Source organism: Fomitopsis serialis, assembly GCF_022376445.1.
Source record: "Fomitopsis serialis strain Sig1Antser10 chromosome Unknown B0H18scaffold_145, whole genome shotgun sequence".
Taxonomy (NCBI): Eukaryota; Fungi; Basidiomycota; class Agaricomycetes; order Polyporales; family Fomitopsidaceae; genus Fomitopsis; species Fomitopsis serialis.
Genome location: NW_025955105.1, coordinates 16,101 through 43,667, shown reverse-complemented (window position 1 = coordinate 43,667; position 27,567 = coordinate 16,101). Strand labels below are relative to the sequence as shown.

The 27,567-nt window shown below is 53.7% G+C and overlaps 1 protein-coding gene across 1 annotated transcript; it reads left to right on the top strand.

The window, feature by feature from the left end:
- Nucleotides 1-24,741: 24,741 nt before the first annotated feature.
- Nucleotides 24,742-26,459, top strand: B0H18DRAFT_112110 (uncharacterized protein). The gene is made up of 6 exons (XM_048034270.1): nucleotides 24,742-25,245; nucleotides 25,304-25,344; nucleotides 25,407-25,498; nucleotides 25,549-25,623; nucleotides 25,679-26,377; nucleotides 26,439-26,459. The coding sequence occupies exons 1-5, from the start codon at nucleotides 25,066-25,068 to the stop codon at nucleotides 26,215-26,217; spliced, it is 927 nt and encodes a 308-aa protein (XP_047886909.1). The 5' UTR covers nucleotides 24,742-25,065; the 3' UTR covers nucleotides 26,218-26,377; nucleotides 26,439-26,459.
- Nucleotides 26,460-27,567: the final 1,108 nt, after the last annotated feature.

Here is a 27,567-nt window from a genome sequence, read left to right as displayed (position 1 = left end):
TGTCATTGAGCTGCTCATGTACATCTTCTTCGGCGTGGGGATGATGCTCGGAACCGTCCTCGACGTGTCAATCTTTGTGCAGTCACGCTTATTCGACGACAAATACAACACCGTGGTCAACTCCGAGGAAGACAGAGATGCCTCGCTGCCAGAGAACGTTCCAGACGCCGAAGTTATGGCTGTGAGTGCTCAGAGTACATATGTGAATCGGCACGTGCTGACTGGTATAGATTGTGGCGCGCGACATGTCTGCGTCTGTCTCCAAGAGGCAACCGGCGCAGATCGACCGCCGGCGCGGGAAGAGCGATGGGTCCTATACCAGCGATGCCTCGGACTCCTCGCGCGGCGGGAAACTGGGCTTTCTGGCGGTCAACCTCCGCCCGACGTCCCTGGGAACGGTGCGCCTCGCCTCGAGCGACGCCAAGGAAGACCCAATCGTCGATCCCAACTATCTGTCAACGGAGCACGACAGAGAGGTTATGCGCAAAAGCGTCCGGTTCCCTATGCAGCTGAAGGAGAAGATGGCGGCACGCGGATATCCCATCACTGACTTCAGGATTCCTGCAGGTGACTCCGACGAAGAGGTGGACGAGTTTGTCCGACAGGTTTGCGAAACGACGTATCATTATTCGTCGACCTGCCGGATGGCCCCCGAATATGATGGACCGCGCCCCGGGGGTGTCGTCGACGACCGTCTCTGCGTTCACGGAGTGCAAGGTCTGCGTGTTGCCGATGCCAGCGTCTTCCCCCATATCCTCAGCACCCATCTTGCTGCGCCTGTTGTTGCCGTGGCGCAGAAGTGTGCTGATATGATCAACGAGAACCGGGCTGCCGAGGCACTGAATGGGAGGCACTGAGTGATTGTGACGAGGTTTATTCAGCCTCTGAAGGTTGTCTGAAGGTATCTACATGTCCCTGCATACAGACGAACTACATCTCAACATGCGCCAAGCATTGCTACTTTGTGCACTCAGTCCACGGTGAAACATGAAGGCTAATCACCGGCGGGAGGTACTATTGGAGTTTGATCAAGTTAGTGCATTGAGGGTCACCAAGCGACTGTCACCTCACGCACCAGTTGTTCTGATGAGTCGTCAAACCACCGAGCCACATTGTTCACATGTAAGGATAGTGGATTTTGACTGAAAATTCATGAATGAGATATCGCTTTACACATTCATCGGTTTGATTCACCTTGATCGCGGACATGATCATGTCATCCGTGTCGTCAGCCGACGATGGCGGAGGGTCTCTAGCATGCAACACGAGTGCTGGCAATTCTCCAGCCCGGTGGATACTTAGTAGAGCGTCAGGAAGGCTTTTCCCGTGGATACTCTGTCGTAAATTGAGGCTGTCATGTTCGAGTATTAGCTATCGTGACATGAAGATATATAATATGGTACTCAACGTGACCATACAAGTATTGACGTAAGCTAGTCAGCGATGCGTAGGTACAAGTGAGCTGTACTGCAAGCATAAAATTGGTGCTCAACACACCTTTGGTGATGAGCATTTCGAACACTAGAAAAGCGAGGCATGTAGGTGCTACCTCATACTACGTGTCGCAAGTATTGTGTCAAGAGATGTTACAGTCAACTAAAGGAGTAGACTCACTGCGATAAGTTCCGCGCCGTTCAAGACGCTTTCCGTGATATCACTTCGTCAGTGGGTTTCATGAATGGATATGGTGCTGCATACGCAGGTATGATACCAGTGGTAATGATGTAGCAAAGTGTCAACACATTAATCATCCTTTCGGTGCTGTTCGCCTGTGCAGTGAGTTCCACCAGCCCATAAAGCATTGCGAGCTCGTACTGCACCTGGGAATGCCTGTTCGACTTCGGTATAGCTGATAGCTTATAGTGGTAGATATCATGACGTCGGCCGTTACAGTCAGGCTGATTATTACACTGTCGATCCACTGAAGCGCCGGGTGTGACCATCGTGGTCGACATATGGGAAAGGCAAACACACATTGAAACTGGCTTCTTCTAGTATAGCAAACGAGGTACTCCTGATTCTGTTCCAAAAGCTGAGTAGAGTAACTGACCTTTTCTGGATCCCATGACTTACTGTCGCACAGTGGCATCTAATATAGGTCATTCATGTAACTGTCGCGAACAATCAAAGCGAGGAGACTCACAACAACCGAGTGCTATGGTATCGGGGTTAAGACTTGTAAGTAATATTCCCAATCCTACTCACCTAAACCGGCAACAGAAAGGACAGTCTTGTTTGATGAGCCAAGCTGTCCGGTGTAACAGTAGGAGAGGGACAACATACAATGACAACAGATAGCGGAGCAAAGTGTTTGTTCACTGATGGGGTAGTAGTGAGTTGTGTACCCAAACGCTGAAGGCAGGGCGTACATGTCCAGATTCGATAAGCCAGGAACCTTTCGGTGTCGTTATATCTCGGTTTCCTTTTGAACAAATGGGTCTCAAATCGACGTACCCATGAACGATGACAGCTACAATGCTCTGTTGACGTGCATAGTTCAGTACACGGCTTGCCATTCTTAATCGTGACACAGCACTCACAGCTACTATTGGTTCCGACTGAAGAGGATACATCAGAATTTAGTAAGGAGAACACTGGCATCAGCACTGAGCAGAGGCATACCCCGAGAACTCTAAGGAGATCATATATTAGCCTTCGTGATATCTCATAGAAAGGGTGTATCGGACGCACTTGTTGATGTGCAAAAGTGCGAGTACGTCCATGAAGTCAGTGATCAGGTACGTGTACGCCGCATAGCACATCATAGCAGTTGATGCAGAATCCAACACCCTAAGATGCTTTCAGTATATTGTATGCAGACAATAGCAGATAATCCAAGTCGGTATGGCTGACCACAGCGTGAGAACCTTGGAACGCGCATCAGCTCTGCCGCAATTTCTCTGTTAAAGGCCTCATACCAGAAGCTTGAAGAAGATGTTGTCGCGCGGATAGGTAGCATACTGTTGGATTGTACTAAGTGAGTATACATATTCTATCAAAAGGACCACTTACGTAGTAGATGGTTTGCATTAGTGTTACTCCATAGAAACTAGGGAAATAAACAGTGATTATGAGGTGTTCAGATGACTGTGAGGATGGGACGACCGTGACATACATAGAACTGAGCACAATCGCAATGAACATTACCCCCATAGTAGGGTTGAGATCGATGAAAGAGGTCATTGCACTCGACAAGTCTGAACACGGGAAGGACGACTAGACCTGTATTCAGTGCGCGCATTATAAGCAAAACGGCGATCACACTCGACACTGTTGAAGTTTCGCGGGTTTCTCAGGACTCACAACAAGGAAGCTTACTAGCCTGCCATCCAGCCTGAGATGTAGAGTAGCCGGATCTTCGGCGCAGTCACTATGAGCTTCGTTGTTCAAGTCACATTCGAATGCGGTGATGACTCCGAGTCTTATCTGTCACCGTGTCACCATCAGAACGGCGGACCGAGAGGTGAAGCAGTTGTGACAGATTGAACCATACAAACAGCTTACCATGTCATCTCGAATTGAACAAATATGTCCGGAATGGACCTGGATCCATCGCACTCAGGCTCAAGGCACGCAACGTTCGGGTTGTGACTTCGTTTGCTACCGCCCGAGCACTCCGGACTCAGTGGCATGTTCCTTGAGGACGCCCTTCCTCTCTGTCGAGGTCCTGTCTTAGTCTAAGGAAGACTGGCGGCATGTCCATAACCGCTCTTGTATGGTCGGCGACGGAGAATAGCGGCTGGAGCCCGACAGTGGAGCTCGTCGGATGCCCTCGCCGCACAGCGGCACAATTGCTTCGCAACATCCCCAGACCCGGTCAGCCATAGTACACGCAGAGCCGTGCGATCGCGGTAGATCCTGAGCAGCATGGACAGCCTGAGAGCAATCCTCGTAAGATGGATGGCTTACAAGTTGGTCGTACAGTCTTTACTTACCTCCTACCGGGTCGCTGTCCGGGTGAACCTTCGATGAGACAACTGCTGTGCGCCGCCGCACACACTTGGATGCCTGGGAACGAGAATTTACATATGTAGATGGGCCTCGGATGGGCCTGTCTAAAGATGCCAGATGGACAGAGCGAGGTCAGAAAAGATATAATATCATTGATATGAGGGTTGGATAGACATCATCTCCGAGTCATTCACACGAAGGCTAATAAAATCATTCGGCGTTTCAATGCACTGACATCTGTCGCTGACTGCAAGGGACAGTTCTAAGTTAACTGATGTGCACCCCCAGAACCAATACAAGCAGCGACTTTCATCTTCACGAACATTCCGGACCCCGGTAAGTACCATCGTGGAACTAGTACTCATAGAACATCTGTCACTCGACTATGATCTTGCTATGATCATCTCTCCAGCATGTTTAGAGCGCACAGGCGTTCGATGGACGCAATGCAGCGACACCGGCGGCCCATGTCCGCACTGGCAGTGTTCTACCAGTGTTATCTTCAAGAGACACCGCGATTCTTGTGCAACCTTCTGGTCGTTCCGGACAGACATCACTGCATCGAAGTAATACGTAATAACCCCCTGGGGGTGAATGTGCCGCACAGAGACATGTCAATCGTGTTGAGGGATATAATGACTATCGAAAGTGATTAGACAATGCTCTAAGCTGTACTGTCCAGTAATGGAGCGTAGAGGTATCATTGGGCGCATTGTCCTTGTACTTCGGTGCCCCTCCGATCGAGACGTAGCGTTCTCTGTTACGCTTGCGAAGTCGCGCTCCTTGGTAAGCTTGTGGCCCGTGTGTGATGTTGTATCGCTGTCGCGAGCCTCAAGTTTGCTCTGTTTATGAACGAGTTGGCTCGTTGAGCGTGAAGGTGGTGCTGTCGTGTGCGTACCAGGGCATAAAGTGTCAGTAAATACGCGCGTCGTCGCTGTGGAAAATTACGTACCCTCGAGGTCTGTGAGGATTATATCGCAATCCTCATCTGGACCGGAGTGTGCGCGGCTTAGTACTTTCGAGCTCAATCTCACTCGAGGTCGCCAGGTCCAATATCCCTCGTGTCGTGAAGCTTGATGACCCTGCATTCCGTAGCCCCAGAATACGCATGCTGGAGTGCTGTACTGAAGAGACCCGCGCAACGCCGCGCGCTGTAGTAGGCTGCCGCTAATGACAAAAGTAGAGAACGATCATACTCGAGGCGGGTGGATCGATCGCGTGACCGTATATCGCGGAGGGGCTGCAGCCAATGAGGGGAGGACGGGATGAAGCGCGCTCCTTCCGCGCTATGATTGCCACCGCCGCCCGCGGCTGGGACGCGCCGTTGCAGTGAACATGCCACCGTCCTATCTCACTCTGTCGTCCGCGACTTCCTCCTCCTCCTCCTCTTCCTCCTCGTCGCCGCATGTCTGCCGCTTACTTTGCCCTCTAAGCTTGTCCTGACGAGCTACTGCGAAACGCTATGCATACTACCGCACACCACGCGCACGGGCACGCACCGCCTCCAGGCCTCTTCAGTGCGACGCGACTAGCAAGCTTCACGACGTGTATACTAGTCGCACTTGCGTCTGGTACCAACTATGTGCGTCCGTCGTTAGCGATGTATGGCGGATGCGGGAGTGGTGGCTAACTGATTGGTTCAGGTCTTCTCTGGTGAGTCTCGTTTCGTAGTTTTCGCCTCACGATGCAACGGCGTCCGCGTCGTGCATGCATACGTCGTGTATACATGCAGCTAGTCTGACACCATGGTCCCTTTCAGCCTATGCCCCTCAACTAGGCTCGCGACTCGGGTTGACCCACACACAGCTCAATGTCATAGGATTATCAGGCAATAGTCAGTACTTGTTACGTGCTCAATATCCTTAAGCTGACACGCATCTTACCGCCAGTTGGTGTGTATGGCTCCGCACCCTCTGGGGCGAATAGTCGACACACGCGGCCCGCGAGGGCTCTTCATCATGGGTTTCTTCGCGCTCCTCGTCGGCTACCTTGGTATTCGCCACTACTACGACCGAGGATTGCCAGATGGGTCGAGCACACTGAGCACGCTGAGTATATGCCTCCTCGCTGCGTTCAGCTTCCTCACTGGAATCGGCGGGAATGGCGGCTTGGCGGGCGCTATGAATTCGACCGCGAAGAGCTGGCCTGACCGGATGGCAAGCTATCCTCCCTTCCTCTGGGACCCTAGCTGACCATGCTTGTATCGTCGTGCAGCGCGGTTCGATGAATGGCGTCGTAATCTCTGGCTTCGGTCTCTCCGCGTTCCTATTCTCCACGATTGCACACGTCGCGTTCCCGGGCAACACCTCCGACTTCCTGCTCATCCTCGCCGTGGGCACGGCGCTCCCCATGGTCCTCGGCTTCCTCGTCGTCCGGGCGATCCCCCTTCCGCACGCCACTGCGGGCATCGAAGAAGAGGCTTTCGAGCCCTCCTCTGCCCACGCGCACGCGCCCCGGCCGGCGCCGTCCGTGGCGATCGCGTCGCCTGCGCTGTTCAGGGATGATACGAGCCGCACGCATCTGCTCTCGTCGTACCACCACTACCACGACGAGACTGAGGACGGGGACGCCGCGGAGGAGGCCGACGAGCTGATCCCGGGGTATACCTCACACGGCGCGGTCGCGTCGGACTATTTTGTGCCTGCGAACACGGAGAGCGTGGCACTGAGCCCGACGCGGAGCCAGGGGCGCTCGCGGAGCAGGAGCGCGTTCTCTGGGCGGAGGGGAAGCGCGAGGAGCTATGCGACGCCGGTGGTGGGCTTAGAGCCGCCGAATGTGCATGGGAAGGGTTTATTCCTGGATATCGACTTTTGGGTGATGTTCAGCATCACTGCGCTGCGTGAGTGTTCAGGTGTTTATCGTGACTGAAAGGCTGAGCTAATCGGTGATTAGTGGCGGGTACTGGGCTGATGTGTAGGTTTGCTTTCGCGGGGCATCGACATGGCGATGTCTGACGGGGTTGTACAGACATCAACAACGTCGGCTCGATATCTCAGGCGCTATTTGCGACGGGTAACCTGACTATGACGAGTCCAAAGCGGGGCAATGGCAAGCGACGCAAGTGTCCATCGTCAGCGTCACGAACTGCGCCGGCCGGTTCTTCGTCGGTATGCCCCATCCCTATCGGTTCACGCCTGCTAACACAGCATCCTCTGCGCAGGCATGGTCGCAGACTTGTACGCAACTACCTCCAGCGCCCCGCTCGTTCTGCATCACCGTCGTCGCAGCGATCTTCATCGTCTCGCAGGTGACGTGCTACTACGTCTCGACGGTCGAGAACCTGTGGAGGGCGAGCGCTCTCCTCGGGCTGGCGTACGGGTGCATGTTCGGGTTGTTCCCGACGATCTGCATCGAGTGGTTCGGGCTGCGTAAGTGCTCGCGTGCATAGTGAACTACGTGTGGTTGTGCTGATGCCGGTGGGATCGCCTGTCAGCACACTTCTCGGAGAACTGGGGCTTCGTCTCGCTCGCGCCCATGCTCGGCTCTAACATCTTCTCCCTCGCCTTCGGGCGCAACCTCGACGCCCACGCACCGCACGCGCCAGAGTCGTCCTCCGCAGCCTCCTCTTCACCGAGCCCGCGAGGCATCCTCGACCTCGCGCGCCGCGCAGGCCTGCCGGGCGCCACGCAGTGCTTGGAGGGCCGTGCGTGCTACAGGGATAGTTTGAAGGTCACGATTGCGGCGTGTTTTGTTGCGCTAGGGCTCGCCATGTACTCTGGATGGAGGGACCGGAGGAAGCAGGTGAGGGTCGCGTTGAGGGTGGAGGGCCCAGGGGCGGAGGTGGTTTGGGAGGAGGAAGAGGAATAGGTGGAGGTAGCGGGTTCTTGGGATGTGTGACATATGGCATAGACTCAAGTGTGCCGGTGCGTAGGCCTCGAGGAGGGCAAAAGATTGTGTTACCTGGATTTGTAGAGGTCGTAGTAGACTTGTATGTATGCTGCTGTAGATATCTCGTTCAGGACTATGTATAGTAAGTAGCATGGTGGTGAGGTTGGTTTCGCGACAAAATGAGTGTCTTAGAGTGCACGAATTGCAGAACGTGATCGTGTGCGACTCGAGTAGGTCGAGTAGGCGGAGGAACGGTCTTCGGCTGGTGCGCATTGCGTTGCCCAAGCGCGGCGGTGACTCTCCTGGCATTACCTCCGTACACCAGGCTCTCATGTCCGCAGCTCTTTGTACTCATCACCGTGCGTATCAAGTGCATCCATGGGTCCAAAGAGGAGCAACTCCCTTGAGGTACGTAAAGTTGTAAGATCGTTCAAAGTCCTAGAATCTGAAGCGACTTAGAGGTGGCCAGACAACGTATGGGATAAACGAAGCGCAAGCAAGGGCTCGGAGAGATTGTAGAATTGCACTCAGCGCCCGCGAACGCTGGGATATCAGGTAAAGTTCAACATTAACGGCATTCAGCGGTACGGCGGCCCAGATAATCTAAGTCTTGGAGCTGGGACGCTCCTAATATATAGGTGTGGTGTCCTACACCGCGGATACATTCGCCCGGAAACCCATCAGATACTCCATGATCTGGTATGCAGCCTGAGTGAGGCCATACTCAGCAGTTCTTCCACGCATCTGCAGCAAAATGAAGCACGTACCACGGGCGAGAACTCGGGCACCATATGCCCACTCAACGCAACTTCGACGTAGGCCAGACCGCGCTCGTAGTGCGCGTTGCCGAGTGCGCCGACGCCCTCGACGACGAAGCTGTCGTTCGTGATGGATGTTTGGAAGCCTTGCAGTCCGTCCCCTGAGATGATGCACCGGTCACTTCTTGACGCACAGTAGAAATGAACGATCGAGCTTACATGTCATACTGCGATGTGGGACAATGTCAGTGTTATCACGGGTCTCAGGTGAGTAGCACGTACTTCTGAATCGCAATCCTCGCTCCGTCGGCCATAAGAAGGTAATCCGCAAGTCCTTGCACTATAACGGAGCGCTCGCTCTTCTGGATGATGTTGGGCAGCACGGTGAACGCAGACGGAAGACTGGTATCACTGTCGCCGGCAAAAACTGCCTCGGTACTGCATACAGTCCAGTTGACGTCCATTGGCGCGTTAATGGCCGCCTTGACGTCGTCCCTTGCGAAGTAAGGTGTTGTTTGTATCTCGAAGAACGAGCCCGGGAAACCAAGTATGTCGAATGGCACGGGCCACTAGGGAAGAAACGTTCAGCTCAGCCGTCTGAGGCTGTACGTCGTGTGCTTTACCGTGTCAAAATGCGGTAGACATTGAAAGCCGGGTTGACCTTCAGTGCCGCAGAGAAGATTGTCTCCCATATATCACATCCTTCGACGGGGTATATGCTTCCTCCTGGCAACGGGAGCAGTCCCGTCGGAGGATAGGTAACGTACTGCTCCATGTAGCCGGAATAATTGCATGCTGCGGCCTTCGCGTCGAGCTGGCTCATATATGACTGGTTGAAGGCGAAGACATTCTGATACTTGTGCACAAAGTCCATCGCAGGGATATCAGCTTGGACAACGTTCCAAGAAATGACCGCTGTAGGCAGCACTGTCAGTGACATACTGGGTAAAGGAGAGGGCGCGCACGGTCTGATATCCAGAAGCCTGTCATGTTGAGGTCGAGGGCGTCGGGGTTCTCATAGATGTAATTGGTAATGTCTGTCGCACAGAAATCGTAAAGCGGCGATTTAGGAAACATGTGAACTCTGCTCACAAGGAACGTACATCCCAGCGTACTGCGGCGCGCAAAATGAGTTAGATGCTCTAACAGATCACAGTCATCGTGCTCACGCTCTCTCCCGTCGTGTAGAAGTTGTTTCCTTTGAGCTCGGAGAAGACCTCCAGGAACTGTTGGAGGAAGCCAACAAGCTGCTCGGCCAACTGGTCCTCGTTCTACAAGCAATGCGCGTCAGTGTTCCTGTCGCAAACGGCGATGCGAAGCTGTCACCTCTATATCTGGAGTACCCTGAGAGAAGCCGGTACCGACCGGCTGATCAATGAACAAGATACTCGATAGATTCGTCCAGCTGTGCTCGTTGGAATGTGGTATCGCCCGACCTATTTCCCACGAGATCGGCTGTACAAGTCGTGTCAACTGACTAGCTGGAACTCTATCACTACAGCTATTCAGTCCACCTACACCGACTTCTTGCAGCAAGCCCTGCATGGACGAACATCCAGGCCCCCCGTTTATCCTACGCAAGACAACATCTGACCAAAAGCGTTGACTCGTAGCACTTCGGAACGCACCAGAGAATCAAGTCATCTAGACTACCTTGAGGGCCTGGAGGGAAATACCAGAAGAATAACTAAAATTGAATGCTTTCACATATGTAGCGACGCATATACCTGAGCACACTAACCTGTCTTGTTTCGTTCGTGTTGTTGCTAATTGGTAGCAGACCGGCCCAACTTGGCCCGATATCCCAGGTGATTTCAGGCAGGCTCGAACCATCGACGTAGAACTCTATGTACAGCGCGATGAGATGATGCAGCATTCCCCGCCAAAGCAATCACAGACGTACCAGAAGCCTGTGGGTTCGAGAAAGTGATGTTCTGCACTGTCCCAGGACCACCAGCGACATCCGAACGAGATTGCAGCACCCAGTCTTCCGCTACTTGCTCCCGGTGCTGACGTAGCTTATGATATATATTCTGCATCCTCGAACCGGCATCTACTCCTATAGAAAAGGCTGTGAGGGCTGCTAACGCAGCGATTGGCAGCGATTGCCACAACATAAGTAACGATGACTGTAAGAAGAAAAGGAGTGTGAGATCGCAAAGGAATGGCGGGGGTCAATGCACGAGGGTCGCATAGAGCTTTGCTTTTAAGTGTGTTCGACCATGAGTGGACGCATCTGGAGATCAGCTTCGCTGCGCATGATGCGCTACGCTTCCTTCGGCTCTTTGATGGGGATGTCGGTACTTGCCCTGATGCGGTGAGACAAGTTGCGGGGCGGCCACGGGCTCCGGAGGAGGGGCGGAACTTGACGTTGCCAACTTGCTGCAACTCGTCCGAGTCGTCGGCCATCACAGAAGTCGTCGCTGCAGCGCGATGAGAGACGCTTGCTGTGAACACTCATACAGCCCAGGTTATCATGCACTCTGCTCTCGTGTTCACTCACAAAACTGCTTCGCTATCATATATGGACACAGCACAAGAGTGTCTCGGGGCGGTCATATTGGCATGCCGGAGCTACGGAGTGTCTCTGAATCCCATCAAATACTGCATGATCTGGAGAGCAGCGACGGGCGAGAATTGGGGTACCCTAAATGGTGACCACGCAGCTGAGTTATTCTACTCGGCGGACTGAGGGGACACGAAGCACTCACATGTGTCCCGACAGCGCGACTTCGAAGTATGTCAGACCCCGCTCGGAGTGGACGGTTCCGAGCGCGCCCATGCCGTCCACGATGAAGCTGTCGTTTTGGATCGGCGTCTGGAAGCCTTGCAGGCCATTCCCTTCGGAACACGGTTAGATGGTGACCAACTGTCATGATATCATGCACTTACAAGTCATGCTGAAATACAAAGGAGGTTAGCCTCATCTGAACGGAAGAGGAATGTTACGGATAACCCACTTTTGGATAGCAATCCTCGTCCTGAGGGCATAGGTCAGTTTCGCGCACTATTTCCGACCCACCGTACGCACCCGTCTGCGATCAGAATGAAGTCCGCCAGTCCGTGCACGATCACTGCTCTTTCACTCCTCTCAATGACGCTTGGAAGCACCGACAGTGCCGGTGGAAGGCTATTGTCGCCATTCGGGAAGACGTTGATATCCGAGCACTCAGTCCAGTCCACGTATGAAGGGGCGTGGATCGCGGCCTTGACATCGTCGCGGTTGAAGTATAGAGGCGACACTTGCGTCTGAGGGAAGGAGCCAGGGAAGCCGAGGACGTCCCACAAGATCGGGTACTTCATCGGTCATCCGTGAGCTGCTCGTTCGTGCAGGAATGGAGTGTGGTAGAGATTGCCACTTACCGTGTCGAAGATACGGTAGATGTCGAAGGCGGGATTGACCAACAGCGCTGCATCAAAGATCGCGTCCCAGACGTCGCATCCGTCGTCGGACTCGACGCTTGACCCTGGAAGAGGCAGAAGGCCCTGAGGCGGGTAGGTCACGTATTTTTCCATGTACCCGGTGTAGTTGCATGCGGCGGCCGTTTGATCGAGGTACGCCATGAATGTCTGGCTGCCCAACCAACGCACCGTGAGATGACATCAACCGCGGCGGGCGGGGATCAACGCACTTAAACGCAAACACGTTCAGATACTTGTTGACGAAGGCGACAGCTGGGATTTCCTCTTGCACGACGTCCCACGAAACCGAGGCTAACAAGGACTCAGTTAGTCATCAACATAGCATAGTCGCTGAACGTACGATCAGATATCCAAAAGCCCTTGAGAGGGACGGGAACCGAGTCCGGGTTGTCGTAGATGTAATTGGCGATGTCTGTGACGGTCAGAGCCTGACCTCATGAGGAGACCAATGGGTTCACACACAAGGGATATAGGTTCCCGCATACTGTCACACGTGAAGATGAGAGACCTAGCAGGATCATGCAGCGATACACTTACGCTTTCGCCAGTCAAGTAGAAGTTCTTGCCCTTGAGTTCGGAGAAAACTTCAAAGAATTGTTGGAAGAAGCCAACCAGCTGCTCCGCGAGCTCATCCTCGTTCTGCATGCAGACCCATCTCAGCCTAGCACATCACACCGCTCAAAGCGATATACGCACGTCGATATCCGGCGTACCCTGCGAAAAGCCCGTGCCGACAGGCTGCTCGACGTACAGGATGCTAGATAAGTTGGTCCAGCTATACTCGTTCGGTATCGCCTTAGCCTGTCCCGGCGACCAGTTGAGAGGCTGCCATGTGCGCGAGCCAGCATGATCAGTCAAGACGCCCATGATCGACATGGCTAGCGCTTACTTACGCCGTTCTCTTGCAACAAACCTTCGAGGGAGGAGCATCCCGGCCCGCCATTCGTCCTTCAGGGAATTGAGTAGCTCGTTCAGACACCAGTGAAAGAGAGGAGTACCAGAATATCAAGTCGTCCGAGCTACCCTCAGGACCGGGCGGGAAGAACCAGAAGAAGAGCTGTACAACGGGGGTGAACGACCATCGTGTGCGAGCGCCCGAATCGCATAGCTCATAGACGCGCACCTGTCTGCTTTCATCCGTTTTGTTGCTGATGGGCAACAGACCCGCCCAGCTAGGACCGACGTCCCAATCGACAAGCGGGGTGGTTGCGCCATCGACGTAGAACTCTGGTCTACAGTCAGCTTAATCCCGGGCACACGACATTTATTTGCTCACCAGATGCACGGGGGTTCGTGAATGTGATGTTCTTCACCGTCCCTGGTCCTCCGCTGCTCGACTCCGCGCGACGGTGTGGGCCGAGCCTCTTCACCGCTTCCTCCTGTCTTGCCCATAAATCCGCCTTGGTGAACGTTCGCCTCGCCTCGACATGGGGAGCTGTCAGTACAGCGAGAGCAGTTATCACTTGCAGGAGTGCCGAGAACATGTCGATGGGGACGCTGCGGTCGGCGACGTGCACCACAATGCTCACGAACGCTATAAGTAGTCCAGAGACGTGGCGCGCGTCTCGGGGGAATTACGAGACCTTCCTCGGGAATATCAAGCTTTGCGACGATATGACGGATGACATCGCCCGAGCAGAGCCGAGTAGGAGTCAGGACACCTGTAGGCTATAGGGCTTCAAATCCCCTTCTCAAGCCATATGGAAAGGGCCTCGCGTGGGATCCTTATCGCGCGTCTGCTTCAAAGGGTTTTCATTGACTATTCATGTCGAGCGTCGCCAGACGGATGGAAGCATGTGTTGCGCCACAAATAGCGAGGAACGAAAACAGTATCCGGGCGGTCTAGCATTAGTATGTACGGGATAGATGTCTAGAGCAAGGGGTAGCCTGTGGATACATATGCAGCGATACATAGATTGATACGTACACGTAGATGGGTGATGTCGCTCGTGGCTCCGTCCGTCTAGGGGCCGAGTCTATGCCAGTGACACTCTAGGTTGTTACGATAGCGAGGGCAGGACGCACTGCCGGATGAAGTACTCGTGGAAACGATCGTCCTTCGTCAGCTCGGGATGGAATGTCGTGAGCAGGTGGCGTCCCTGCCGGAGGGCAACGATGGTCCGTGGGTCGTTCGGATCGGTATTGCCCGCGTCTAGGGGAATGGTTGTTTGGTTATGGGGGAGCAGACTCGCAGACAGGCGAGAAACGACCTCGATGGGAGGGTCGTTCGATGAGGGGTCGAGAGAGAGGACGACCTTTCGATCGAACGTGAGATGCCAGGTATGAAACAGCGAGGTAAGGACGTACAGGGGCGCGAATGAAGACACCATGAAATGGCCGGTCAGAGTCACGCAGGCCATCGACTGTCAACGGTGCCTCGAAGGATTCCACCTAAAGAACATAAGCACCTGATAGGGCTGAAAAAAGAGGTTGCGCACCTGAGACCCGAAACCATTCCTCATGATCGTGACAGACACTCCCCCAAGCAGCTCCTGCCCGCCCTTCTTGGTACCCTCGGCCGCCTGCGCTAGCAGTATCGCGCCAGCACATGTTCCCCACACCGGCTTTGTCTTCACAAAATCTCGAAGGGGGGCCAACAGGCCAGCTAGCCGTGCAAGCAGTGCAATAGTGGTCGACTCTGAGAATGCACACGACCATTTCGTCAAGGCTCGCCACGCAGATACTGCCGCATATACCGACGTACCTCCGCCGGGAATGATGAGGGCATCGCACTTCGCCAAGTCCTCTGGTGTTCGAACTTGCACGATGTGTATCCGTCGCCTCAGTGATACTTTCTGGAGGGTGGCCTGGTGCTCGACGAATGCACCTTGCAGGGCTATGTCAGACGTCAGCTGACGATCCCTCCATGCTAGCACTCACGCCGAGCACACTCACCAAGGATCCCGACGGTGACCACCTCTCGGTGCGTTGACGACTGCATTATCCCTGAGCTAGGTGGCGGTCAAGATGAAGGTGTCTGTCGTTGGCTGTATGTCGAGTCATTTTTCGTGGGGCTTCCTCCAGGCTCCTATGGCCACCACGGCGCAAGTTTGAAAACTCCGTTTTTCAGAAACAAAAAAGGGTTCAGGGACACATGCGGCGTACTGTAACAGTATGAAATGAACACTCGTGCCGAAAAAATGCATGACAGGAGATGGTGGTCGACGACCAATATGTACGCGCGCCGGGCGCTCGATTGAACCTGACTTGAACGCTCTTGAACGGCGCCGTTTTGTAATTAAGTAGTTCAATTCCGCAATAAAAAGAACTTATCATTGTGCAACATCCTAGTCGGCCCTTCTCAAGTCTGCGCCTGTCTGCGCACTACATCCTAATTGCTTTCATAAACAGACAGCAGATGGGCTTCTACCCAAGCGTTCGCCTTGCGCTCATGACAATCACTGAACGTTTGGACGCTCCTGACAAGAATTGATCCGACTCCGACCCGGCGTCGCGGTATGTATCGATGAAGAACTCAGTACTCCCTCAGTACTGATGTGAGTACGTCGCGTCGACGCCTTCGAACGTACCTGCAGCAGTGGCTGACTGAGACTTTCATGGTGAAGGCTTTATGAACTCAGGATATGCTCAAATGCCCCGTCTAACATTACACTAGCACTCTATGGGATCGACCGTGATAGTACTTGACTAACCCTCTCGGCGGGACGCACTGATGTACATCTCGCAGATGAAGTTATACCATGCCTCATGCATGACCACACGGGGCTTCCTGCAGATCAGTACGCAGGTTCACAGCCGCGTCACCGACCAGACCAACTGCCAGAACTTCGCGCCCCTCGGCAGCACGACACCGGGGGGAGTCTCCAGTTCCTTCAATTCCGCCTTCACCGCCACCGTCCCTTTATCAAAGATCTCGCCATCCCATAGCTCCTTCCAGCTCTGCGGGCAGTGGCAGAACATGGGCAGCGGGTCGCCGTTAGGCATGGTAGCGCCCTTGATGAGGCCTTTCTCTATGCCACCGACGTGCCAGCCGAAGATCATAGCTCCTGGTATGGGTGCGAGCAGCCCCGCGAGTGCGCGCGCCAGTTGGCGCTGCTTCTCCTCCGTGAAGAGGTGGAATAGCATGGATGCGTGGATGGCGGCAAGGCGGCCCGCAAGGGGCGTGAGCGACGTCAGAGAAGACAGTTCGGGCGGCGGACTATCGAGAGGTGCGTAAACCGGTGGCGAGGGATCCAGGAATGCAGGGTTCAGAACATCGCCTTGGAGGAAAGGGACCGGGAAGCTCTCGGGAGAGTCCTTGAAGAGACGGTATCCGAGGTGCCAGAATTCTAGACCCAGGAGATATCGTTAACATGCTTCTTGACATCCGCCTTTCGATACGTAGACTCACCGCCCTGCAGGTCGGTACCTATGCAGTTCTTGGCAGGGAAACCATCTTCGACGGCCTTCCTGATGTCGTTCCCGACTGCGTCCGACGCACCATCTAAGCTTCCACATGATATACGAATGACGAGACACTTACAGCAACAGCCGACATCCATGAAGAATGCGTTGTCATGCTCTCTACCAACCTTCAAGAATTGATCATATGCAGGGTGACGAGCTATCTTCACTCTGTAAGATGGGTACCAGTAAGCGATCAGTAATCGTCTGTCAGTGGATCAATCAATGTACTTCGTGAAGGAAAACCATCGTATACATATGTACGGGAAGACCTGCCACCCTTGTCAAGCCCGTCGTCGGACGAGAGCACCTACGGGAGGACACACCTCATAAGCTTCGTGTTGCACTTGCACGATGTGCTCCTTAAGCACGGTTTCGTCATGGATGCCCGTCTTCTGCTTGTAGAAGGTAATCTCGTCGGCATCGAGATGGTAGAGCTTATCGTCGAGTGGTGCAGCGATCACCGCGTGCAGCTTATTCATCTCGGCGTTGGGCGACATCTTGCGGGTGACGAACCGGGCAGGGCTTGAGTCAGTGCAGAGGGGTGCGCTAGCTTTTATGCGATCCGAGTCCATGCTTGCCGCCAATATTGATGCACTGCACATCCTCGCGGGAAGACGACGGTGTCAGTGACATACAACTGCCATCCGATTGACACGTACAGGTGGGGGCCAATGAAGTCCTGAAGCTTCATGGTCAGTTTCCACTCCACTGGCAGGTCGCTCGGCATGCCAGCGCGGCGTTGATAAATGAGAATTTGAGTGCTTCTTCGGATCGAGTTGCATACCCATATATATTGATCTCGCATCAGTAACTTCCCAGTAGGTAAAAGTGACAGTGAGCCAGAGTGATTGGCCGCAGGATGACCAAGGCAGCGGATCCGCATGAGCACGCATATAGCACGGTATCCATGATGCTCGCACCGTGTGGCTCTCTATTCGCCCCAAGCTTCACTAGTTACATACCTGTTGAAGACAAACCCCGATTGAGGCAGTGACTTGTGGCATCCGCATGCTAGTACGCCCTTCTAGCTAAAGGCTAAGTTTGATCGGTGAGCTAGAGTAAAAATAATGCAGAGCGCGGCGCACAGCGATGTGGCACGAAGACTCCCGGCTTGACATGACATATCGCCACCGAACGCATCCTTCAGCCTGAGGGACGCGGACTCGACCCTTACTGAGAAGGTTTCACACGAATCCCGGCCCTATGGCAGTTAGGGAATAGGTCGAGGACATCATGATGCTAGCCGTCGTGAATCATCACATATGAGACGACGCCTCCTCTGTAGGCGAAGACCTCAGGGCCCCTGTTGTCGTTGACGAGGTCCTTTCATGAACAATATGCTCGCACCCCAGTGGTGCCATGCAACACGGCTCATATATCGCCGATAGTCAATATGCATCCTGAGGATCTAGTCAGTCCTTAGTAGTGGCAACGGAAAACCGAGCAGTTGTGTAAGGCACAGCTCACCGGTTGTACCTCTGCGATCGCGAGGCTTTCAAGTTGGCCGGAATCATGTCCATCGAACGGAGGGCGTACGAGCGAAGCATGTACCCCAATCTACAATGAACACGTTTTTGACCTGCATCTCATGCATCTAACCTAGATAGTGACTATGCACGCACCAAGGTCAGCCTTATGTGACACAACTCTCGAGTCCTGACTAACAGATACGCAAGCAAACTTGTCTGCATATGCCAAGGCGAACGAAGGCGTTGATCATAGGGACTTCCTGGCTTGCGAAAACGATGGTTTATATGCTCAATCATGACGCAGTATCACTGAAGGGCCTTCATCGGCTACCGGCTAGGTTTGAACAGGTACTAGTACCCAGTTTTCATAAGGACTACTTACCGCTTCACTCGGAGCTGCAGGCCTATAGGACACGCATATATGCACCCGTGGTCTATGCTGTACAAGCTCTGTCGTGTCCGCCTGAGGGCCATCACATCCGCGACATGTAGGAAGGTGGATCGTGCCCGTCCGGTCTACATGCATACGTCTCCTCGAGCTGTGAACCGACAGGTATGGGAGATAACTTTGCACTGTTTTGAGGAATGCCATCGGGTGATAGAACCAAATGCTTTATCCGTGCATAGACCGATAGCTTCTCGGCCCCTTGAGACGACCAGTTCTCTGAGTCCGACGATGAGACGTGTTGAATGTGATTGTCATTGTACAGTGAGCTGAGGTTTTTGAGAAGCCTAGATGATCATAGCGTATGCATACTGATACGCCGTTGATCCTGAGCTACTATAGAGCTGAATGAGCGATGAGCGAGGGACAACTGCCATCCTATGTAAGCGTGGTTCACCGACTTGAGATATTGAGATCTTGAGAGCCCGGCGCTCAGTGGGGCGTGACAACTTCCCAATTAGGGTAGGACTGCCTGCCCTAAACTCACCGCCTATAAAACTTTCGTCTCGGCGTCGTGAATCCTCAGAACATACTCAGCTAGGATCTATTTTATAGGTACTAACTCGAGTCTCGCACGTTTATTCGTGCCACATCCTTCATGTCCAGTTGATGACAACAGCGCCCACTTGTTTTGCAGAGCACATGTCGACTTCGGTTGACGCGAGGACGTTTGGCTCGTCGTTCGTTCGCGCCCTTTGGGGCCGGATGGGGACTTGCCAGCGAGTAGGGCGTATGTCTGATGGATATCTGCTCGTTTGTAACTCAATGTAGTATCGTCAACGCTGTGTATCAATGGAATTTACTTGCAAGAGCATATGCATTCTATCGTAAACGTATGACAAGTCTGGAACTGTTTGCTTGTGATAACATTGTCCTACCGCTCTGTGGCGTCTCGAAGAGCCTGCGATGCTTTGCAGTCCTGTGTAGCTTTGCAATGCATTGATTGTGTACGTCCCGACTTATCGAGGCCTCGAAGTTGTTCAATCATTCAGTTCGTTGCCATGGTGGAGTCCGTGCCCTTGACAGAATACGGACTCCTCGGTGTGCGTAACAGGAGTCGTGGACGTCGACTCTGCTACAAACCATGGCAAGACAGAACCTCCACTTGCCACCCTCCACGCACGTTCACAGTTGTTTGATCATCGAGTGACGCAGGTACAATGCCAATGCACCTGTGCGGACGAGTTCAGAGGCCAAGTCCATCCGGGCGATGGCGCGGACGACCGTGACGAAGATCGGATCAAGTCTCGGAACTCAGTATGCATCGTTGTACTCAATGGCACCTGAATGAGTGCCATATGACAATTCGCAGAACACTCACCCGGACGACATGCTCTTACAGGTCCGCCTAACACCGTGTGGAGAGTCTTGAGAGGAGACTTACAACACGGACCGAGTCCAACATGTAACAGCTGGGCGCCGCATCCGCTTGACGCTCCCCGACTCATGGGATCAATGTACCATCCGAGTACGATGGGCCTTGATACATGGAGAGTATGATTGGAGCTGGCAACACCGGACGGTTCGGGTTTCAAGGCAGTGATGATGTGGCATCGGCGACCTGGCTAGTCCGACGCGCCCGCTCCCGCACAGTATGAGTGATCAGAAAGCCAAGTCGGAGTATGCAAAGATACTCGGCCAAGGGCGGTCATCCAGTGAGCTGCCCGAGCAGGAGGGAACCTGTGGGAGCCTATAGCGAGTTGCATAAATAAATGAGGACGTGAATGGTACATATTGTCACCTTGCTCTGATCAAAGCCCCTTCACCCCGCTTTACTAGACCGTAGACCGTGTTCGTCATCGACGTTATGACAGACAGGAGCGGGGAGTTCGTGTCCCTAGATCGTGATCGAATGCCACTGGACGAGAAGCTGTACCGCTTGTCTGAGGACGACGTCGCATTTTTGAAGTTGCACACGGGTATACGGGATGACGACGAATTGAAGCAGCATGTCTTGGAAGTCCAGGCGGATGCATACCAGGTGGGCATGGAGACCGGTGATTATCATGAGCATGTTACTCACACAATTGTGTTCGTGAAGGTGTATCCGTACCCCTGTATCCGTTATTTCATGTTTACACAGTAAGCTCCAACCGGACGTGCTTGCGAGACAAATGGGAGCTTACGTTTCATGCAGCACGGGTATCGCCCGACACTTTGCCTACGGACAGTTTCTGAATCTGGGACGTGAGAGGCCGGACGAAATATTCCTCGAGCTTCCTGTGCATGTTAGTGCATTATTCAATCCTCGTCCGTCCATTAACCAACTGGCGATAAGTCGGCAACGACGTACGAAAGGCTGTCTCTGACGGGTTCCCGCAACAAAACTGTGTTGCTGCCGACCTCGAGCGAAGTAGGCCACCCGAATCTCGGAAGACCAGATCTCTTGCTGACTCTGGGCGTCTCTACAGAGTACTGGGAGCTCGGCCATCGTCTCTTCAAGAGCACCCCAGAATCATTTCCCGTCGCATTCGTCCCGGGCGACATCTTCGACCAAGATTACCTCGCGTCGAGCGTTCAGCCCGTCTACGCACAGCCAAACTCTCCGGCACCCGCGCTCTCCGGCCTTGCGAGCCTGACGCCGCTGCGTGGCCACGTATCAGCAATCCATGGATCGCTCTTCTTCCATCTCTTCGACGAGGAGAAACAACTCACGCTTGCGCAGCGCTTCGCCAGCCTGCTCTCCCCCCTTCCTGGCTCGATGATCTTCGGCCGTCATCACAGCGCCGATGTCAAAGGCGTGAGGGACTTCCCGGTGCCGGATGGAGACAAACATCAAATGTGATTCAGGTGTTCTGCCACTCACCGCAGACGTGGATGGCGTTGTGGAACGGGAAGGTATTCAAGGAGGGCACGGTGGAGGTCAAGGTAGAGCTCCAGGAAGAGCCCGTTAGTGCGATGGCACCGCCGGAGCGGAAACTCTACGTGATGGTCTGGTCGGTGACGAGATTGTGACCGTGGCACTAAATAATATCAACAGCCTGTACACAGTACAGAGCTGTTGCCTTCGGGGAGGCTTCTACAGCATTGAGAACATCTCTTGTCATGAGTCATGACATTCAACGGACTTGCGGGAGGAAGCCTACTTATGAATACGGCAGTCTGGTGGATGCGTCCACGATCACTGCAAGCATCTGGCGCATTGATAACACTGACGGGTTTGAGGAGTGCTACAACACCGCATGCGCGATTTTGAACGCCACGCTCGAAGTCGGAGCTTGAGATACTGCTTGTCTGACCGAAGCTTTACTTACCAGCATGCCTGATAGATCACAAATTCGTGTCTGAAATCAAACTATACCTTCACCGACGAGTCAGAACGCTCGAGGAGGTATGTATGCTGCAATTCGCGCTCTGAGTCTGTAGACACGAGCGACGACGCGGCGCGTCGCGAGCGCCTCGTGGCTTCGGTCGGTCACGCATGCGACGCGAGATGACTTGCCCTAAATGTAACGCGTCTCCGTGTCTGCCCAATGTCTGCCCAGGACCCCATTCAAAGATTCACTTCTGGAGGGCTTGATTGCTGCTGTGCTTGAGACTTGCCTGTAACCACTCAAACCAACCATGATCAACACACGAGCCAGGCCGCTCATACGGGAGAAATAATGGCGGTTGGACATGCAACACGCATTCACTACCAGCCTGTGGTGCGCGTACTCAGACCAACACTGCTGGCGATGTGCTGCCGTCGGATCAGAAAGCAGACGCATTGAAGGCGACATCGTCCTCTGAGCGTGTTTAGAACTGTGATATGGCTTCTCGTAGACTGCACAAAAAAGTACGTATCCGGTACGATGTCGTACATAACATAATTTAGGACTAACTGTTCAGCCTCGCACACCTGTTGCACCACTTGGCACTTGGATTCCGACGCGCGGATCACATACTTGAAGTCCATAAAAACGTTTTTACCACGTCTATTCGCCGCATCTCAATCTTGAGTGACGCATTCAGAGATTCGAGGAATACATGAAGGCCCCAAAGCACCTGCAAACTGATCATCGTCTCCCGAGAGTAAGTGGATACGATCAGTAATCTGAGGGACTCTACACAAGGTGAGTGGGGTGCATGAAAAAACTGATTGCTCGCTAGGTTGAATTCGGGTACGACTTCTCACAAGTTGACCGGCTGGACATATATCCGTTCGGCCATCCTCGCGGGTTGTGTGCAGGAGCAACATGTGAGTTTGTCCGATGATAGGTTCTCTTCCGGATGGAACGAGCGGAGGGGAGGATGCTTTGGCTTCCCGCCACGCTCACAATTTGACTCACAGACAGCCAGGATAATCGCCTAAGCCTGTCGTCAGCTCGAAGCTAGACTTCTTACGAGGCTGCGCCGGCTACTTGTGCATCTAACAGGCGGACGAACAGATTGGCAGGAGTGCGTAAGGATATCCGGCGCAAGGGAGGCCAGCTGGCCAGCACTAGCGGGAGACGAACAATCTACGAGGCTAGAGATAAATACGAGCGATCGTGCAACAATCACATCCCGCCTGCGGAACTGGTCTGCATTCTTCTTTCGTCTTGCGCACTGATCATCCTCCCTGCCTTGGCTATATTGGACCATTTCACTTGCGGACCCAGACATCATGGCTACAGACAGAAGCAGAGAATTTGCCTCAATCGCTCGAATGCCATTGGACGAGAGTCTATACGACTTGCGCGAAGACGATATCTCGTTCTTGAAGGCGCATACCGGCATAGACAACGACAATGAACTGAAAGAGCACGTCATGAAGATTCAGGTGGACGCGTATCAGGTATGTGCCCAAAATCGCCTCCTGACGAAACACCGATGTATCGCTTTTATAATTCATGCACAGGTATATCCATACCCATGCATCCGCTATTTCTGGTTCGCACAGTACGTTGTGATTGTTCCTATTCATGAGGTAATCGGGTACTGACTCATCTGGCAGTACGGACATATCCCTTCAATCTGCCTACGCGCAACTCTTGAAGTTAGGACAGGACAGGCCAGGCGCGATATTCCTCGAGATCCCCTGTGCATGTGAGTGTGTCAGTGTCCTTTCCTCGATGCGGGATTTATAACGCGGTGAACAGTCGGCAACGACCTCAGAAAGGCTATATACGATGGCTTCCCGCAACAAGACTGTGTCGCCGCAGACCTCGAGCAAAGTAAGCTACTCATGCTTGACGGACGCCTACTACTAGCAATCTGACATATGTTCGTAGCGTACTGGCAACTCGGCCATCGGCTCTTCAAGAGCACCACAGAATCGTTTCCCGTGCCGTTCGTTCCTGGCGACATCTTCGATGTCAACTATCTCGCGAGCGCGCCACCATTTTACGTGCCGCCTGCTAGCCCGGCACCCGCGCTCTCAAACCTCACAAACCTCACGCCGCTGCAAGGGCACGTCTCAGCGATTCACGCAGCGATGTTCTTCCATCTGTTCGACGAGGAAAAACAGCTCATCCTTGCGCAGCGCTTCGCCAGCCTGCTCTCACCCGTTCCCGGTTCGCTGATCTTTGGTCGCCATTACAGCGCGGATGTCAAGGGTGCGAGGGTTGGAATTCCAGCTGGGGAGGGTACACCGGGTGTGAGCCGACTGTACTGTCATTCGCCGGAGTCATGGACCGCGCTTTGGAACGGCGGGGTGTTCAAGGAGGGAACGGTGAAGGTCGAGGTAGAGCTCAAGGAAACGCAGTGGGAGGCTTATGTGAATGCCCCGCCGGAGCGAAAGTTGTACATTATGCTGTGGTCGGTGACAAGAATTTAGGTCCAGGCACAGCCTGAGTAGTAGATCAAAGGATGTGTCGTCCACGATATGATCGAGTGAAGTAGACGTTGCGGCCACACCAGGTGCCGGATAGTACTGTAGCAGGGAATGGCTTAGCGAAAACCTTGCGCCGTGCATGACAAGTAAAAACAAACATCTACCTAATGGACATAAGTACTAGTACTGCCAGTACCTGAGAACACATGTAATCATTGTTGTGGCGTTGAACATTGCGAAGCGGACTCGGAGTCACGTCTTGTTACGAGGCAAGAGGGCCGGCGGCTCAGACTCTCCTCGGCCGGCCGTAGCGGCACGTCTGCTCTATGTACGTTTCCTGCCCTACGTACGGTCACAATTGTACTTTTATGGCCAACCTGCCTATGCACACTCACAAAATCCTGCAGTTCAAACGTTCAAGGCCGATCTAGTGGTACATGGCGGTGCTTGTTACGCTGTTTGCTGATCAAATGAAGCCACGAATCTGACTCGGAGGGCCCTAGGGTCACTCCGATCCATATCTCGTATCTCCATTCGTTCCGCGCGTGAGCATCGAGAGATAATTCTACACGGGCGACTTACACTGCTACATGCGACTATTAGAGCTAGGAAATCAATGCCGTCGACAAGCATCTGATCGGCTGCAGGCTTCGGAATGCAGACCTGGTTCAACGAGGAACGCTCGCAGGAGATAGCACATACTACAGATCTAACAAACTGACTACTTGTTCGCTGGGTCAACGCTAGGTCAATCTTGGTCTTGATCTCCCACAGATTAGCCCGGCTGGACGTACACCTACTCAGTCCTCCCTGCATTCTAGGACTATCGGAAACGCCACTGGAATGGGTGGTCACCTGGCAATTCGCCCAGCGACCAAATACGCAGACCCTACGTTGACAGGTGTACATATACGTGAGTAGCAGCACGCTCGAATACATCAACATACAAGGCTCCTCGGGCGCATTCCACCTCCTTCACGACTGCAGACTAACCTGCAGTCTGTCTTGAACACAGGAAATCGCAGTCAAGGCAGGGTTGTCGACGAAATGGCAGACAGGAGCGACACATTCGTCTCCTTCGATCCTGAGGAAATGCCGCTGGACGAAAAGCTATATCATTCGCATGTACGCGAACACGACAGTGCGTTCTTGAAGAAGCACACCGGGATCCAGGACGACGAGGAGCTCAGAAGACATGCCATGCAGATCCAAGCGGATGCGTACCGGGTTGTTAAAGATAGATGATCATTGCCAATGCTCAGCTCATCTGGCTCTGTTCGTATAGGTATATCCATACCCATGCATCCGCTATTTCTGGTTTATACAGTAAGTAACGCTTGTGTATATACTCACCAAGCAATGAGGACTCACTAGCATTCTTCGGGCAGCACGGACATCACCCTACAGCCCGCCTATGCACAGCTGCTGAAGTTAGGACAGAAGAGGCCAGGCGCAATATTCCTCGAGATTCCCTGTGCATGTCAGTGCATTGCCGCTTCCTCGTCCACACGCTAACTGAATGGAAGTCAGTCGGCAACGATATCAGGAAAGTCATAGATGGTGGCTTCCCGCAAGAGAACTGTGTCACCGCAGACCTAGAACCATGTGAGTCACCAATACGTCGAGGACATCGCTGCCAGCATGCTGACATCCTTCACAGCGTACTGGGCGCTCGGTCACCGTCTCTTCAAGAGCACTCCAGAGTCGTTCCCCGTGCCGTTCGTCCCTGGCGACATCTTCGATGCCAACTACCTCGCGAGCGCACCGCCATTCTACGCGCCGCTCTCCACGCCAGCACCCGCGCTCCCGAGCCTGATCACCCTCACCCCGCTACAAGGCCGCGTATCAGCGATTAACGCAGCGATGTTCTTCCACCTTTTTGACGAGGCAAAGCAGCTCGCGCTCGCACAGCGCCTCGCAAGTCTGCTCTCGCCTCTCCCCGGCACGCTGATCCTTGGCCTCCATTACAGCGCGGACGTCAAGGGCGTGCGGGATTCGCAACCTGGCGGGGATGACACCCCGGATGTGATTCGGGTGTTCTGCCACTCACCGAAGTCGTGGGCCGCGCTGTGGGATGGCGGGGTGTTCACAAAGGGCACGGTAAAGGCCGAGGCGGAGCTCCGAGACGTCCCTATCTATGCGACGGCGCCACCGCAGGGAAAGCTGTGGCTGATGGTCTGGTCGGTGACGAGGCTGTAAGCCCACAATTACAGCTGTTTCCAAAACAATAGGCCCCACATCAAAAAACCGCACTCAGGCGGAGTGTGTCGGTTCCCCAGTTCCCATCAAGATTGGCCCATAACCGGCACGTCGAGGGCGAGCCAGACTACGGCGGGTGGCTGAGGTCGACCGGCAGAAGGTGCGGATCACCTCGTACTACGTCGGCGAGGCGAGCTGAGCGGACTTGATCACCCGCAAAGTTTGTCTCTGCGGCGAGCGGTAGAGTCTATTGTTTCCTCCGTTCCAGTAGCAGCGTTCACTCACGACCCGTTCCTACAGTCATCTTCGTACTAACTCAGCTCACACGTAAGTACGTTGCCCATCTTCAGGCCCTTTAGGTGAGTGTTTCATTGTTCCGGTATCCGTTCCTCGTGGTCGCTAACTGGGGATCTAGGTCGCTTCGGCATCAACGCAACATCGACACCGACTCGTATCGAAGGAGGGGAGAAGGCGTCAGATGCGGGGAATGTCTGCACCGAGAACTGGCCACTCTCGGGACGGATACTTTCTCGCGGACGGCGACCTGGAGACAGGGCGTTCACACCAGAATCCCGAAGATGAGTACCAATCCTAGATATGAACACGCCAGATCTGTGGTGACTAACCATAGCATATCAGGTTCCTGCTTTTGTATGCCTACTTGTACTGTCTCGATCTGGGTCATGCGGCGCACCTGTGTGCAAATCCCGGTCGCGTCGCATCAATTACCACCGGTCTATCAAGCCCCTCCGACTCGCAGACAGCAATTTCTCGAGATCCATCTCAAGTTTCCACGACGCGAAGAAGGGAGACATCAACGGGTTCAGTGAAGAATGTGGACTCGGAGAGAGGAATCACCCGGTCGCTGCAAGCGAGATCTGCTTGTGCTTCCGACGTCTGTGAGATACAGTGATAGTGCAAGGTGTACATGATCGCATATAAATTTTTGAATCCGCATTAATCCCACCTGATTGGCAACGTCAACTTGAACAGTGAGGGGTTATTGAAGTACGTACGTTTAACACAGTCGAATGGCTGCGCTTTTTGAATGCGCTGAAGCTGGCTGCCTCAGGAGGCATCGTTTGGGGTGTGTAAGCTGCTCAAGAAGCGTCAAACCTGACTCCGCCAGGTTCGCATTGCTATTTAGTCGCGTCAGTACACTAGCACGTGACCGCGTTAGTACAGCCGAAATTCGAAGTTCGACACTTACGCAGGGTGCAGATCGAATTTCCAAACAATAACGAAGTCGGCCACCTCCAAGTAAGTATATGGGGTAGCTTGAACCTGTCCATAACATACTGACTCAGTGGGGCGTCCGGGCTGTGGCAAGAGCCGCAAGACACGTGAAGA

Bases quoted from the DNA above. Each gene is read 5' to 3' on its own strand.
- B0H18DRAFT_112110 (XM_048034270.1), top strand. From the start codon at position 25,066: ATGGCAGACAGGAGCGACACATTCGTCTCCTTCGATCCTGAGGAAATG. The intron at 25,246-25,303 runs GTTGTTAAAGAT...CTGTTCGTATAG, and splicing joins TCCAAGCGGATGCGTACCGG to GTATATCCATACCCATGCAT. The intron at 25,624-25,678 runs GTGAGTCACCAA...CATCCTTCACAG, and splicing joins CACCGCAGACCTAGAACCAT to CGTACTGGGCGCTCGGTCAC.